The sequence below is a fragment of the Ranitomeya variabilis genome, chromosome 5 (genome assembly GCF_051348905.1).
Source record: "Ranitomeya variabilis isolate aRanVar5 chromosome 5, aRanVar5.hap1, whole genome shotgun sequence".
NCBI lineage: Eukaryota > Metazoa > Chordata > Amphibia > Anura > Dendrobatidae > Ranitomeya > Ranitomeya variabilis.
Window position 1 is genome coordinate 34,603,380 of NC_135236.1, and position 17,675 is coordinate 34,621,054.

A 17,675-nucleotide genomic window follows, 5' to 3' on the forward strand; every position below is an offset into this window, starting at 1 on the left:
GGGCGCGGCGCCGGGGGGGTAGGAATGACGGCTGTGCTGCGTCATATTACGAAGGAAAGTCCCACCTCCGGGACGGTTTTACGGTATCAGTGGACACATTTTATAAGTGTTAAGTTTTGCGTGTGCAAGGAGCAAAACCAAAATAGCTACCTTTTTCCTTGTGCAGCATTACTGCTGCACAAGGTGGCTCTTTCAGTAACAAATGCCTTGGGGGGGGGGGGACAGATTCCCTTACATTTCAGTTGTTGTGTCAGCGTGGCGGTCGCATGACACATTGCCGGCTACACAGCTGGGGATCAGCTGACGTTACTGAAACCCAATAACACTGGGTCGTATGTTTTGACTGTGCAGACGGCACGTCTGAGCCTCAACTGGCGGTGTTGGAGCCCAGGAATTTAAGTTCAGGTGGTAGAAAGATGAACACAACAGGAGACCTGGATAACGTATACAGTGACCTAATTATTTAATCAGGAGGAGGAGTGGCAAATTCCTGCGAGATCCAGGCCTTGTTCATTTTCAGAAAAGTAAGCCGGTCAACGTTATCGGGGGATAGTCGCATGCGACGGTCAGTTAGTACACCACCTGCAGCACTAAAGACACGTTCCGATAATACACTGGCCGCAGGGCAAGACAGCACCTCCAATGCATACTGGCTTAGCTCTGGCCATGTATCCAGCTTTGAGACCCAAAACTTGAAAGGGGAAGAGCCGTCTGGGAGTACAGCAAGAGGGCAAGACATGTAGTCTGTCACCATCTGACGGAACCGTTGCCTCCTGCTGACTGGAGCCGTCTGTGATGGTGTAGACTTTTGTGGGGGGCACACAAAACTGTGCCACAGTTGGGCCATACTGGTCTTGCCTTGGGCAGAGGCACTGCTTCTGCTCCCTCTTTGTGCAGAGCCTCCACCACTGCCTGGACGCACTGAGCTGCTTTGGAATGCAGTAGCAGCACTTCTCTCAGTTGGAATGGAGAAGATGATGGAACTGACCAGTGTGTCTTGGTACTCCCGCATTTTTCGCTCCCGGTTCAACGGTGTGATGAGGCTTTCTACGTTGTCCCGGTAGCGAGGATCGAGGAGGGTGAACACCCAATAATCAGACATGTTGAGAATGTGGTCGATGCGGCGGTCGTTTCTCAGGCACTGCAGCATGTAATCCACCATGTGCTGCAGACTGCCAACTGCCCAAGAAACGCTGTCCCCAGCTGGAGGCGTGATCTCTGCCCGCTCGTCATCACCCCACCCTCGCTGTACACACTGAGTACTGGACAATTGTGTAACTCCCTCCTCTGGACGGATGTCTTCCTCCTCCATTGACTCCTCCTCATCCTCCTCACAAACTGTCCCCTGCCTACGCGTTTGTGAGGAACCACGTGGCGCTGACTGTCCAGAAGATGATGGAAGTGGTGAATCCTCATCCTCCACCTCTTCCACAACATCATCCCTTAGCGCTTGCAGTGATTTTTCAAGCAGGCAGATAAGGGGGACAGTCATGCTGACTAGTGCATCATCTGCACTCGCCATCCGCGTGGAATAATCAAAGGGACGCAAAACCTGGCAGACATCCTTCATAGTGGCCCACTCTGTGGTTGTGAAGTCTGTACGGCGCTGACTGCGACTTTTTTGCGCCTGATACAGCTGGTACTCCATTACAGCTTGCTGCTGCTCACACAACCGCTCCAACATATGTAACGTGGAATTCCACCTGGTAGGTAGGTCACATATGATGCGATGTTCCGGCAGGCGGTGTCGGCGCTGCAGAGCCGCAATGCGCGCTTTTGCCGTGCTGGAACGCCGCAAGTGAGCACACTCTAGGCGGACCTTGTGCAGCAGTGCATCAAGATCCGGATAGTCCCTCAAAAAACTCTGCACGACCAAATTGAGCACATGTGCCAGACATGGGATGTGAGTGAGGTTGCCGAGGCCCAGGGCTGCCACCAGATTTCGGCCATTATCACACACTACCATGCCTGGCTGGAGATTCGCTGGCTCAAACCACACATCGCTCTCCTGCTTGATGGCATTCCAGAGCTCCTGCGCTGTGTGGCTACGATTCCCCAAAAAAATTAATTTCAAGACGGCCTGTTGACGTTTGGCCACGGCTGTGCTCATGTCGGTCGTAACAGGTACACGTTCATCACGGGTCCATGTGGAGGTGGACTGTGACGGCTCCTGCAGCGATGATTCTGAGGAACTGGTGTAAGAGGAGGAGTCAATGCGTACAGAATGGATTCCTGCAATCCTTGGAGTGGGCAGGACACGTCCTGCGCCACTCGCACGGTCTGTACCCGGCTCAACTACATTAACCCAATGGGCAGTGAGGGAAAGGTATCGCCCCTGTCCATGTTGACTGGTCCACGCATCGGTGGTGAGGTGGACCTTGCTACTGACGGCGTTCAGTAGCGCGTGTTTTATGTGTCCCTCCACATGCTTGTGCAGGGCAGGGACGGCTTGCCTGCTGAAGTAAAAGCGGCTGGGCACATTGTACTGTGGGACTGCCAATGACATCAAGTCACGGAAGCTGTCAGTCTCCACCAGCCTGAATGACAGCATTTCCAGTGACAGAAGTTTGGCAATGCCTGCAGTCAGAGCCTGTGCTCGTGGGTGGTTTGACGAGAAAGGCCGCCTTTTCTCCCATGCCTGTACTACCGATGGCTGTAGACTGGGCTGGGAGTGTGTGGATGACTGGGAAAGTGGTGCTGCGGGTGGAATGACAGCGGGTCTCTGGACAACAGGGCCAGAGGTTCTTCCACGGCGATCCTGGGAGGAAGCCGAACCAGCTGCGTGTGAGCTAGAGGAAGAGGCAACACGAGCTGAAGAGGTGGTAGCTGCCGCTGTTGGTTGGCCTAGCTCTTCAGTGTGTTTGTCTAACTCCGCCGGGTGCCTGTTGCGCACATGTTTCCACATGTTGGAGGTATTGAGGTTGGCGACTTTTTGACCTCTTTTGATTTTTTGATGACACACCTTGCATCTGACATAGCAAATGTCATCTGCAACTGGGTCAAAAAAGGACCAGGCACTGCAAGTCTTGGGAGCCCCCCTTTTGACTTTTGGAAGAGACATGCTCCTTACGGGTGCCAAAGCGGAGGCTGCAGGATCCGCAGTCTTCCCCCTCCCTCTCCCTCTTTGGGCCGTACGGGGAATCTCTTCCTCAGAGCTGCTCCCACCACCTTCCTGTCCCTGACGCCAAGATGGGTCAAGGACCTCATCATCTACACTACCCTCTGCCCCCAACTGCTCCTCCTGGGTAGTCTCAGCAGCAGAGCACGCACCAGTAAGTGGCACCTGAGTGTCATCATCAGCTGATGCGGCCTGCGAGGTGGTGACCGGAGCCACTGGCCCACCCGCCTCTTCAGAGGAAGACAGAAAAAGCGGTTGGGCATCACTGCACCCTGCCTCTTCTTCCATTTCTCCAATGCTGCTTGGCTGGCCCCCTGTTTCCAAGCCAAGAGATGATTCAGAGAACAGAAGTAGAGACTGCTCCTGTCCTGGGATCTCTGTCTGCCTGGGCAATTTTGCAGGTGGTGAAGAGACAGATGGCTGCTCTCCAGTGCTCTGTGTCTGAGAGGATGTGGCACTAATGGAAGTTGATGCATTAGCTGCCATCCATCCCACAACGGCTTCAATTTGGTCTTCACGCAGCAGCGGTGTACGGCGCTCGGCGACAAAGCTGCGCATGAACGACTGTTCCCTTGTGAAAGTGGGTGCTGATGACTCACCGGTGCCCGCAGCAGGCACAGAATCCCCACGTCCCCTCCCTGCTCCGCGCCCACGCCCACGCCCACGTGCCTTACTCACTGCCTTCTTCATCTTGGTTGACTGATAAAGATAAGCAGAAAAGTACTAACGGCTTTGTGTGCTTATTCCTGAGCAACTCCTCCTAACAGGTATAAGACACACTAATTTTCTAAAGTGTGGACTAGACTTGAATATGAGCTAATGTGGCCTACACAAATGTAAAGTGGTGTGTAACTGGTGTGTTTGGTGAACTTTATTATTTATTTATTTTTTTGGGGCTGAACTGACAACGGATAGAGCTGCAATCACACGGAGACCGTGCAGACAGCCGTAAACGGCGCTGCAAGGCCCAAAAACCCTCCTCTACTTTATCCTATGTAGTGTTTTTCCACAAATTAGCTGGAGACGGGTGGAAAGACACTAATAGGATTTTTTAAAATAAATTAGCAGCAGACTACACTACTTTGAAAAAAAAGAAAATTGATTTGGCGGTATGACGCAGTGAAAAACCCTGAGCTGCAGACAACCAGGCTACGGCTGCTCACAGACTACAGGGCGAGCTGCAGTCACACGGAGACCGTGCAGACAGCCGTAAACGGCGCTGCAAGGCCCAAAAACCCTCCTCTACTTTATCCTATGTAGTGTTTTTCCACAAATTAGCTGGAGACGGGTGGAAAGACACTAATAGGATTTTTTAAAATAAATTAGCAGCAGACTACACTACTTTGAAAAAAAAGAAAATTGATTTGGCGGTATGACGCAGTGAAAAACCCTGAGCTGCAGACAACCAGGCTACGGCTGCTCACAGACTACAGGGCGAGCTGCAGTCACACGGAGACCGTGCAGACAGCCGTAAACGGCGCTGCAAGGCCCAAAAACCCTCCTCTACTTTATCCTATGTAGTGTTTTTCCACAAATTAGCTGGAGACGGGTGGAAAGACACTAATAGGATTTTTTAAAATAAATTAGCAGCAGACTACACTACTTTGAAAAAAAAGAAAATTGATTTGGCGGTATGACGCAGTGAAAAACCCTGAGCTGGAGACAACCAGGCTATAGCTGCTCACAGATTACAGGGCGAGCTGCAGTCACACGGAGACCGTGCAGACAGCCGTATACGGCGCTGCAAGGCCCAAAAACCCTCCTCTACTTTATCCTATGTAGTGTTTTTCCACAAATTAGCTGGAGACGGGTGGAAAGACACTAATAGGAATTTTTGGAAAAAATGTGCAGCAGCCTGCACTACTTCAAAAAAAAAAAAAAAAAGGACAGTATGAGGCAATGAACCACCCTCCCTGAACTGAATACAACCAGCTATGGATGGCCTATGTGGCTGCACTCAGACTAGAGAGTGGGCTGCACTCACACACACACACACACAGAGAGACCTTGCAGATCGCTGTGAAAACAGCGCTACAAGGCAAAAGGAAGGTGAATAGTAGGTGAACACAGCGGTTGCTAAATTAGCCTTTGGAAAGCACAAAGAAGCAAATCGCTATCTCTAAACTGTCCCTCAGTCAGCAAACAGCGTCCTGTCACTAACTGAATTCACAGCAGAGTGATCGCAAAATGGCGCCAGCGACTTTTAAACTGCATCATGACATCATTTCAGCAGCCAATCACAGCCTTGCCAGTAGTTTCATGCCCTCCATGCTAAACAGGATGTGCCCACACTTGGAATCATTCTCATTGGCTGAATTTCTGCATTTTGAATCTGGGAACTTCCGATTCCGGTATCCGATACGCGGCAAGTATCGGAATCCCGGTATCGGAATTCCGATACCGCTAGTATCGGCCGATACCCGATACTTGCGGTATCGGAATGCTCAACACTACCCATCAGTGTTGCTATCTAATCCACCAGGTCTGCTAGTTGCCAACTTGCTGTTTGCTGTCATCTCTGAAGGAAGGGAAGCAAAGGTTAAGTTGCCACACAGTCCTGACAATTGTTTCAATGATATGACCTCCCAGCCTTGAGGACATGTCATTTTGAAGACCAGGCTGAAGATGGACCACGAGCAAGTATCTTCAGTTTCTATGTGTTCTGATTGAAGAGAACGTCAAGGCGGTAGTGTCTTCCAAGTCTCTGTGATCCACCAATCAGGCAGTAGAACACCTGTTAGTCTTTAAATCCTCCAGGGTGGTAGCTGGTCTCACTGGATTTCACAACGCAAAGTTCCTGGTACTACGCCCACTGCGTCCTACACTGAAGATGGCTTGATTGAGAGAAGCATCTGATGGTGAGAGTTGTAACCTTTATTCTACTGGACAGGAGAAGTCATTTTCCTGAAGAGAAGTCATGGAAGTTTGTGAAGGTTTGTCGGCCTTCAACTTTTTTACAGAGTGTCCTCACAGGCTTGAAAAGATGGCTTAAGGGGGATACTGTAACAATAATGCCAGCACCCCTGCATTTTTCCCCTTCCTCCTCTATGCCTGGACACCTACATGCTCGCTGCCCCAGTAGCGTGGCTTGTCCCTCAACATGCTCCCTACTTCCTGGTTTTCTGCAGAATCGGGGACTGCCTAAGAGTGGTATCTGGTGGCTACCTGCAGCTCAAATCTGATTCCACCATCAGGAGCTCCAATGAACACCAGGCAGCTGCTTAGCTATGCCCCTCCTTGGCAAGCTCGGCCCTGTTGCAAAGTGGGTCCACAAACCACGTGAGCCACCTGCGTGCATAACATTCTAGTCACATGCAAACACAGGAAATGCTGTCCAGTATCAAGCAAATCTGAACATCAGCGTACCAGTGATCAAAAACCATCATAGTATTTTTAAAACTAATTATTTTATGGACATTCATGTATAATTTAGTTTCAATGCAAAGAGTTTTGGCATGAGTTCTGCATGAGCAGAACAGACGCATCCAAGTATGTGTTATCAAGAACTAAATCCATGTGAATTTCTTGTGGATAAATGGATAGTTTAAAAAAAAAACACTTGAACCATCAATAGTGCCTCTTTATAAGATTTATTTTTACATCTGATAGTTTGGTCAGCTGTTTTAGGAAAAGAAAAAAGGATGATATGCGCTATATGCACCAACAGTATGAGTAGGCTGGTGCAAGCTATATGAGTAATTTAGTGTCATGGGAGCCAATGGGAAAACAGGAGATAAGGAACATGGGCCCCTGAACTGCCCCTCAGACTAGAGGGAGCTCTGTCTTTCCTTAACTCGGAGGTACCCTTGATGGTAGGGAGGCTCGAGTCACCGACCTGTCCCTATCTCATGTCCAGCCCTGAGCTAAACCCCAACCCCCACCCCAGGAGGTGAACAGTAATGGAAACCACAGATAAAAAAGGACAGTGAAAAAAGTAAACTGCACCACAAAGCAAACTATCAGAATTACGCAATATGTGTGTGAGAGGAACACAATACCAATAGCGTAATGTGAAATGAACAAAGTATATTTCACCAAACTCCTAAATAAAGACTTGAGTATAAACAGGACAGGTATGCAAGAGACACGTAAATGCCATAGTCAGCCTCCAGGATTGATCTGAGACATAATAAAAGAGAGAAGGCGTTCCCAGCAGCCTCGGCCACTAATCAAAAAGTTAACTCCTGCCAAGCTGAACATCAGTAAACAAACCACCTCCAACGCCCAAACTCAGGCTGAGCAAAAAAGTCCGAAGCCGGCATGACATGTTGTGGAGAGCAGATAATTTCTGGGTGCATACCTGGGCATATGAGTCGTCCCTATATGAGTAGCGTGGAAGGTTTCCTATAGTGGATGGTAATCCGTTCAATGTAAACAATGTTAGTCCAGCAGATCTTCCATCTTGGATCCATGCATGTCAGGTTAGAAAGCTGCAACCACTGTTTTTCAGAACAGCATGGATCCAAGGTGAAAGATTTAGTGGACTAACATTGATACATTGAACAGAACGCCATCAGCTATAGGAGATTTCTTACCCACGTAGTGATGACTCATATCCAGGCCCGGCTCCAGGTTTTTGAGGGCCCCGGGCGAAAGAGTCTCAGTGGGCCCCCCTCTTTAACACATACCACAATTCATGAAGCAGAGATACAGCAGAGAAATATAGCACAGGCCATGTAGCGTATAGCACAGCCCACGTAGTATATAACACAGCCCCATAGTATATAGCACAGCCCACGTAGTACTGTATATAGCACAGACACGTAGTATATTGCCCAGCCACGTAGTATATTGCCCAGCCACGTAGTATATAGCTCAGACGCGTAGTATATAGCACAGCCGCATAGTATATAGCACAGCCGCGTAGTATATAGCACAGCCGCGTAGTATATAGCACAGCCGCATAGTATATAGCACAGCCGCGTAGTATATAGCACAGCCGCGTAGTATATAGCACAGCCGCGTAGTATATAGCACAGCCGCATAGTATATAGCACAGATGCGTAGTATATAGCACAGACGCGTAGTATATTGCCCAGCCATGTAATATATTGCACAGCCACATAGTATATTGCACAGGCACATAATATATTGCACAGCCACTTAATATATTGCCCAGCCACATAGTATATAGCACAGCCACGTAGTATATAACACAGGCAGCCCAGGCACGTACGTAGTATATAATACAGGCAGCCCACGCAGTATATAACACAGCCTGAGCCCACGCAGTATATAACACACACAGCCCACGCAGATGCAGTATATAGCACAGCCTACGCAGTATGTAGCACAGACTGCCAGATCCATCATTACAAACAGGCAGGTCAGGCCGCACAGATGAGGCATCTAGTCATGGCCGCCCACCTCTTTACAGTGTGTTTTTCTCTCTTTGCAGTTGCATGGCCAGTGCTATGTTAATAGCGCCCCCTCTGACATCAGGGTCACAGCAATGCTGGAACTTGGATCTCCCCTGGAGATGATTCAGCTCCTGCAAACCCCCTGGGAGGAGAGATTTAAAGTGAAGGCAAACAATAGTGATTGTTCCAGTGGCCATGCATGGAAGGTGATAGTACCCATCCAAACAGGGGGGACTGCATGCAGCACATTGCACCTCTGCCCAATGCAATCTGCCTCCAGCTGTGCAATAGTTAATAAGGCAAGGAAAAGGGATTACCATAGAGGTCTGTGCTAACAGCCTGCAATGTCCCCTGTGCAGGACACAGGTGCTGGGGCTGCTATTTACGATTCACAGCTCAGATCTGTGTTTGTGTAAGTGGCCTGTAAACAGGTCAGAGGTCATGGGAAAGCCATTATACTGTAAGATGCAGAGGGCAGAAAAGGAATTTTTATGGCACCACATTCCTCCTATTAACTTATGACACCTGACTGCTGCTCCTGCTCCGCTCGTCTTTCTGCTTGCCGCTGTCCCTGTGTCTGCGCTGCCGCTGGACGCCTGGACCTGTCCTGGATGCGTGGATGACAGCAGCTGGATCTCTTCTCTGAGCTCTTAGGAATCTGACGAGCTCTCACATCCGGAAGTGACAGGAGAGAGCGACCGCCGGCCCGGATTCATGGTGATGGCGGCGCCAGTGGTGACTGGTGAGTATTGCAGGCGCAGCTGTGTGAAACTCAGTCCCAGCAGCAGGCCCGGCCTGGAAGTGACTCTGGCTGCGTCGTATCCATGGTGACGGACGGCCCGACTCCCGGAGGTGAGTATTCTGGCTGCAGCTGCGCACCGTAAATGGGCCCCCCCGTCTCGCCAGGGCCCCGGCACTTGCCCGGGTACGCCGGGTGCTGACACCGGCCCTGCTCATATCCCCAGGTAGGTTGTCCATTAACTATTATCTGTTATCCCCTACATTACTCCTATAGCTCGCACCAGTCTACTCATACTGTACCTGCAGTGCAGTGAGCACATATCATCTTTTTCCTTTTCTCATTTGCCACCACAAGTTATGCATATGAGCAGATAAGCTGCATATACTGACTCACTTAAGCACCAAGATCAAATGTCAGCTCTGGTACATACATATTGTTTTAGGGAAAGGATCTTATTTTGTTAGGATAACTACATATGAGTAAGACACATATTAAAGCCTACAAAATGTCACCTGCTGATCTCCCATAGCCCAGTGCAACAGGCTTGAGTTAATGGATAAAGCTGAACCAGAAGGAGCTCCCCCATTATAGCTTCCAACCTTGACCTGTGTTGTGGATCCTTGTAGGTTCTTCTGCCAGTTCACAATGCTGTACAATGCTGGTGGTTCTCCATTAACATCAAAGTAGTTTTCGTTGCCATTGCTTAGAGTAAGACGAACCTTCTTCATGTAGTGTATGAGCTGCAAAAATATTAAAATCAAGAAAAATTGAGTCATAAATGGCTTATACTTTCCATCTAGGTTTTTCACCTATAAATGGTGAAGGGTTCCAAGTTATTCTCTTAGTATGTTCTTGCATTCAGAGGGATAAAGTTATCATTCCTAGGGTTGAGCGAAACGGATCGGACAAATTCAAAAATCGCCGACTTTCGGCAAAGTCGGGTTTCGTGAAACCCGACCCGATCCCACTGTAGGATCGGCCATGCGGTCGGCAATCTTCGCGCCAAAGTCACGTTTCGTATGACGCTTTCAGCACCATTTTTCAGCCAATGAAGGAGGACGCAGAGTGTGGGCAGTGTGAAGACATAGGTCTCGGTCCCCACAATCTTAGAGAAGGGCATGACAGTGATTGGCTTGCTCTCTGCAGCGTCATAGGGGCTATAAAGGGGCGTGCACGCCGACTGCCATCTTACTTCTGCCGATGTTAGCATAAGGAGAGGTTGCTGCAGCTTCATCACAAGAAGGGCTATAGTTAGGGAGGGAAGATTAACCCCGAAACTGCTTGTGCTGTAGCGATTTCCACTGTCCAACACCAACTTTGTTTTGCAGAGACAGTGGAGGCTATATCTTTGTGCATCAGCTCTGTAGCTTATTAGGCTGCCTTATAAGGCTCCTGTAACAACTCTGCTGGCATCACGGCATGGCCTCGGATCTCTCACACTATCTTACCCACTGCTCCAGGTCATGATGTGGTTTCTGTTTCATGCCAGCTCCATGTTCTGTGTCTCTGCTCTCTGCATGCTTCATGGCTGCGTGTATAGGGGGACGGCGCCTGAACTCTCTGATTCTTATAGGAATCAGGTGCATCTGTCTAATCTGTTCCTGACCAAATGCCAGGAGGCCTCCAGTATTTAGTGCAGCTCCACCCAGTGGTCTGGGCCTGTGCAATGTGTTAGCTCAGTTAAGGTACCGTCACATTAAGCGACGCTGCAGCGATAACGACAACGATGCCGATCGCTGCAGCGTCGCTGTTTGATCGCTGGAGAGCTGTCACACAGACCGCTCTCCAGCGATCAACGATGCCGAGGTCCCCTGGTAACCAGGGTAAACATCGGGTAACTAAGCGCAGGGCCGCGCTTAGTAACCCGATGTTTACCCTGGTTACCAGCGTAAAATGTAAAAAAAACAAACAGCACATACTTACATTCACGTCCCCCTGCGTCCACTTCCTGACTGACTGAGCGCCGTACAGTGAGAGCAGAGCGGTGACGTCACCGCTGTGCTGCTTTCACTTTCACTTTGCGGCGCTGAGTCAGAGGAGGAAGCAGACTGCAGGGGACGCAATGTGAGTATGTGCTGTTTGTTTTTTTTACATTTTACGCTGGTAACCAGGGTAAACATCGGGTTACTAAGCGCGGCCCCGCGCTTAGTTACCCGATGTTTACCCTGGTTACCAGTGTAAAATATCGCTGGTATCGTTGCATTTGGTGTCAAACACAACGATACACAGCGATCAAACGACCAAATAAAGTTCTGGACTTTATTCAGCGACCAGCGACATCACAGCAGGATCCTGATCGCTGCTGCGTGTCAAACTAAACGATATCGCTAGCGAGGACGCTGCAACGTCACGGATCGCTAGCGATATCGTTATAAAGTCGTTTAGTGTGACGGTACCTTTAGTGTTTAGCTTCTGAGTTTGCCAGGCCTTGCTCTATGTTACTCCCTCTCTGGAGGCTTTACTTTGTATTCTTGCCTTGATCTTGTTGTCCGCCCTCCAGGAGGCAGAATTTCCTGGCCCCTGTGTCCTTGTCCTTGTTTCTTGTCTTGTTCCATTTCCTTGTCTGAACTTAGTCTTATCTTGGTCTCCTTGTCTGTGGCTTCCTTCCCTGCTGTGTCTTTCCTCGTGTTCTCAGTTTGCTTACACTCCGCACTCTTGCGGCTCTGCCTGCTCTGTACCTTTGTGGCTTTACCTCTGCTCCGCACTCCTACGGTCCTGCTCCTTTCTACTCTGCTTAGCTTCTGTAGCTGCCATAATCCCTTGCAGCAGCTCCTCTCCACATTCCTTGTGGGTCCGCTCTGCTTTGCTGCAGAAACCTCTCGCTGCAGCTCCTCTCCATATTCCTTGCGGTTCTGCTCTGCTTAGCTTTAGTTGCTACACTTTCTCTTGCTGTTCAACCATTCCTATCCGCAGCCTTGCAGTTCTCTTCCTGTGTGAACAGGTCCCAACCTGTTCCTTCATTCTCCTTTCCTTCTGGCTTGTTTCCGTACCTACATCTCCTGTGTGAACAGGCCCCAACCTGTTCCTTCATACCTCATTCCTTTCTGCTTGTTTCCTTTCCTGCACCTCTGGTGTGAACAGGTCCCTACCTGTTCCTTCATAAACCACATCAACCAGTCCTGTGTTCTCTGCCGTGCCTTCCAATCAAGTGTTCCTGCCAGTCCTGCCATTCCTGCCATGCCTTCCAGTCCTGTGTTCCTGCCTTCCTAGCCAGTCCTGTGTTTCCTGTTATGACCCCAATGGCAGAGGGTCTCAGAGGTTATTACCAAGTCTGCACACACAAAAAACCAGCTCATAGGGCAGTGGTAACTAGGCTGACCGTATAACTGATCCTAGCACAACAAATAGCAGTAGCCGGGGAACGTACCTACGTTGGTTCTAGACATCTCGCGCCAGCCGGAGAACTAACTAACCCTAGAAGGGAAACAATAGACCTTTCTTGCCTCCAGAGAAAAGACCCCAAAAGTTGGATACAAGCCCCCAACAAATAATAACGGTGAGGTAAGAAGAAAAGACAAACGTAAGAATGAACTAGGTTTTAGCAAAGAGAGGCCCACTGACTAATAGCAGAATATAGGAAGATGACTTATACGGTCAGCAAAAACCCTATCAAAATTTCCACTCTGAATATTCAAGAACCCCCGAACCGTCTAATGGCACGGGGGGAGAATATCAGCCCCCTAGAGCTTCCAACAATATCATGAATCACATTTAGTACAAGCTGGACAAAAATAAGAGCAATGCAAATAACCAAAAAATAAGGAAGCAGGACTTAGCTTATTTTGCAAAGAACCAGGACAAGCAGACAGGAGCAAACAGAAAGGAACTGATTACAACGATGCCAGGCACCAGACTGAGAATCCAGGGAGTTTAAATAGCAACACCCCTGGACTAACGAACCAGGTGGGTACCAAGCTGGGGAAAGAAAATCAAAGTGTCATGTCGCTAGTGACCACAAGAGGGAGCCAAAAAGTTCAATTCACAACAGTTTCCTGCCAGTCCTGCCAGTCCTGTGTTCCTGCCAGCCCTGTGTTCTCTGCCGTGTCTCTGCCAGCCCTGTGTTCTCTGCCGTGTCTCTGCCAGCCCTGTGTCTCAGCCGTGCCAGCCTACTTGTCTGAGTTTCAGCCGTGCTCTTCTGCCAGTCCTGCCTGATGCCTGCACCAATCCTGGTGTTCCTGTCTCCCAAGTGGGATCAGCAGCCACAGCCAGACACCACCCTGGAGTGGCACCTGGCAGCTGCCTGCTGCACAAGCCTGACCTCACCATCAGAGGCTCCAGTGAAAACCCAGACAGCTGTCATAGTCACGCCCCTTCTAGGGTAGTCTGGTTTGTGGCACAGTGGGGCCACAAACCCTCAGAGCTCACGCCCACCAGTCAGGGCGTGAGCGTGACAGCTCCCTGATAGCTGCATTGCTGTTTGCACCGCTGCTGTGCAAACCAACTGCTTTTTTAAAAGCAAAAATCCTGTTGCTCTTTTCTGCAGTTATCTTGTTTATTTGTCCACACTTTTGTGTGCAGCAGTCCTTTTTATTGCTGCCATACTTGTCCTGAAATCATTGTAGGGAGATAGAAATTGTAGTACAGTCCTTGGATTTTTTCAGATATCTTCCAGCCACTTGCTGCCACTTACATTGCGTTGTGTTACACACTGGGCCTGAGTTGTGGTGCTGTCTCCCCCCCAAAAAAGGGAGATTCAAATTCTCACAAAGTGGATATACATCAGTTCTGTTAGTTTGTCATATATCAGCCAGCCACGTTCTGCCACTTACATTGTGTTGTAAAATACAGTGGGCCTGAGTTTGGGTTCAGTCTCCTCCCAAAAAAAGTGAGATTGAAATTCTCACAAAGTGAATATACGTCAGTTCTCTTAGTATGTGGTGTATCAGCCAGCCACTTGCTGCCACTCACATTGCGTTGTAAAATACACTGGGCCTGAGTTTGGGTTCTGTGTCCCAAAAAAAAGTGAGATTGAAATTCTGACCCTGATGAGACTATGGTGCCTCGTCCCGAACGCTATCGCACCTTAAACGGTGACACAGAGGAAGGTGCACATGACATTGAAGAGGAGGTGATAGATGACCCAGTTGTTGACCCAGATTGGCAGCCATTGGGGGAAGAGGGTGCCGCTGACAGTAGCTCAGAAGCGGAGGAGGATTATCCGCAGCAGCCATCTACATCGCAACAGCTTTCATCTGGCAGGCCCGTCTCAGGCCAAAAACGTTTGTCAACCAAAAAAAAACAGTTTTAGGACAGAGTGGCCATCGGTGAAAGTAGAACAGCGTACAATGGCTGAAAAGGTATTCCATAGTAGGAATAGTGGAGTGTGGCAATTTTTTAATCAAGATACGAATGATCAGTGCAAAGTTATCTGTAGGAAATGCTCAAAGACCTTAAGCAGAGGGAAGAATCCCCAAAATTTAAATATAACGTGCATGTATAGACATTTAACCAGCATGCACTTGCAAACCTGGACTAACTACCAAATGTCCCATACCGTTGGTGCACCTGCTCAGAATGAAGGTAGTCAGCAACGCTACATTGCTTCCCTCACTGTAAGCCCACCGGTTAGGACACCACCAGCAGCAAATGTGGAGGTATCGTTGCAAGGCCAAAGCAGTCAGGGAATCACAAGGTTTTTGGTAGGAAACACTGTATGTAGGCCAACATCAAGAACAGCATCACCAACCCTCTCTCAATCCGCCATGTCCACCACCACCACCAACGCTTGTTCCACCATATGCAGCTCTCCAGTCCAGCTCACCCTACAAGAGGCTCTCGTTAGGAAAAGAAAGTACTCATCCACGTACACAGGGTTTGAACGCCCACATTACAAGAAAAATCTCGTTAGAGATGATGCCCTACCGGTTGGTTGAAAGCGAAGCTTTCAAAGCCCTGATGGCCTACGCAGTACCACACTATGACCTACCCAGTCGACACTTCTTTGCAAGAAAAGCCATCCCAGCCCTCCACCAACATGTCAGAGACCGCATTGTCCATGCACTGAGGCAATCAGTCAGTGGAAAGGTGCACCTCACAACAGATGCATGGACCAGTAGGCATGGCCAGGGATGTTACTTGTCCATCACGGCACACTGGGTTAATGTGGTGGATGCAGGGTCCACAGGGGACAGCCATATTGGGACAGTTCTGCCTAGCCCATGGTCTAGGAAACAGTTGGCTGTAGGCGTTTGCCACCCCTACTCCTCCTCCTCCTCCTCCAGAAGCGAAAGCTCGTCCACAGAGCGCAGTCGCACGACCACTCCATCCGCAGCTGCCAGTGTTGCACGCGAGGTGTCCCATTATGGAACAGCTAGTGGTAAGCATCAGCAGGCTGTGTTGGAAATGAAGTGTTTGGGCAACAACAGACACAAAGCGGAATTACTGGTGGAGTACTTGCAGCAAGAAACTCAGTCACGGCTGGGCAGTGTACATCTTGAGGCAGGCAAGGTAGTCAGTGATAACGGAAGGAATTTTATGGCTGCCATAGCCCTTTCAGAACTGAAACACATACCTTGCCTGGCTCACACCTTGAACCTGGTGGTGCAGTGCTTCCTGAAAAATTATCCCGGGTTACCAGCCCTGCTCCTGAAGGTGCGAAGACTTTGCTCGCACATCCGCTGGTCGCCCGTACACGCCAGCCGTATGCTGAACCATCAGCAATCGCTGAAGCTTCCCCAGCGCCGCCTAATAATCGACGTTGTAACAAGGTGGAACTCCACACTGCACATGCTTCAGAGGCTGTGCGAACAGAGGCGTTGTGTAATGGATTTGTGGTAGGATACACATACACGGGCAGGCAGTTGGATGGCAGACATGGAGTTGTCAGGTGTGCAGTGGTCGAAGCTACAAGACCTCTGTCAAGTCCTTCAGTATTTTGAGGAATGCACACAGCTGGTAAGTGCAGATGACGCCATCATAACCATGAGCATCCCACTAATGTGTCTGCTGATGCAAAGTTTGACGCACATTAAGGAGCAGGCGTCTGCAGCCGAGGAGGAGGGAAGCCTTGATGACAGTCAGCCATTGTCAGCTCAGGGAATGCTCCTGGATGAGGTGGTGGACGAAGAGGAGGAGGAGGATGATGGAGATGAATATTTATGGGAGGAGGATGCTTCTCAGGGGGCAATAGAAACTGGTGGCGTTGCAAGGTCAGTTACAGGGTTTTTGCGGGACACAAGTGATGTTGATTTGCAAGAAAGTGCTCCTCAACCCAGCACAAACAGTGAATTGACACCTGGAACAGTGGCCCACATAGCTGAGTATGCCTTGCGTATCCTAAAAAGGGATCCCCGCATTATCAAAATGATGACCGATGACGACCACTGGTTGGCCTGCCTCCTGGATCCATGATATAAAGGAAAATTACAAAACATCATGCCACATGTCAGTGGCGACGTCACTGGCACAGGGCCCCTCATAGTACGCAAAAGTGTCTCTGCCGGTGGGAGGCGCCCCCGCCGTCATACACACCGCCGTACTTTGAGGGGCCCTGTGCCAGTGCCAATGCGAATGAGTGGGACCCCCCTGCTTGTTCTGGATCACAGCACTTGCAAAGTTTAAATGCTTACCTCTCCCTGCTCCACCGCCGTGACATATTCCGTGTTTCCTGGGCCAACGCAAAACTTGAGCCAGCCCTACCCCCCCACAAATTTAGCCAAATGACCCCCAGTTTTCATTGCCTAACTATTATTATAAAGTAAATTAAGATTGACAAGCTTCAGTAATAAGAATTGATGTTTTTGGCATTAAAATGGGCACTGTAGGTGTTTTCCTGTCCTCCACTCTCTGCCGACTTTGATTCCCCATTGACTTGCATTGGGTTTCGTGTTTCAGTCGGCCCCCGACTTTTCGCAATAATCGGCCGATTTCACCCGACCCGACTTTTGAGAAAGTCAGGTTTCGCGAAACCCGACTCGATCATAAAAAAGTAAAAGTCGCTCAACTCTAATCATTCCTAGTCCACTACTGGTTATCCTACAGAGTCGAGTAGCTGCTCACAAGCTGCGACAAGAGTACTGTAAAGGTTGCTACTGTTTTATGTGTAATAAAAGGGCAGCCATACTGTTTAGTAAGCGCTTGGAACAGCAGAACATTTTTTTTATTTTCTTTGGATTCCAGCATCTGTATATTTGTTGCCTGTACTGTATAACAGCAGGGAAATACTAAAGCTTTGGGCATGTGAAGTCTGTGTCTGTATCATGCTAATCAGTGAGATAAACCACCACGATACATTATAAAAAGAAAAAAAAAAGAAAAAATATCAATATTCTATGTTTTTCAACAGTTTATTTTGTGACCTCATATTTTGTACGAAAATTTACACAATTTATTTCTTGCTATTCTCGATATATTGGCATGATAACATCAACCAAAGATTCACACTGTGGACCTTCTGCATACATATACTAAACCTTCTGAATAACCCCCTTTTTGCCCACTTCTCCTAACCCCTTCA

The 17,675-nt window shown here is 49.1% G+C and overlaps 1 protein-coding gene across 1 annotated transcript in view; it reads right to left on the bottom strand.

Moving 5' to 3' along the window:
• The window catches only part of LOC143774804 (extracellular calcium-sensing receptor-like), a 51,255-nt gene that overhangs the window by 31,730 nt on the left and 1,850 nt on the right, over window positions 1–17,675 (bottom strand). The window contains exon 2 of the mRNA XM_077262573.1: window positions 9,820–9,960. Within this exon, the coding sequence (XP_077118688.1) occupies window positions 9,820–9,960 (141 nt within the window). The remainder of the gene's footprint in view (window positions 1–9,819; window positions 9,961–17,675) is intronic.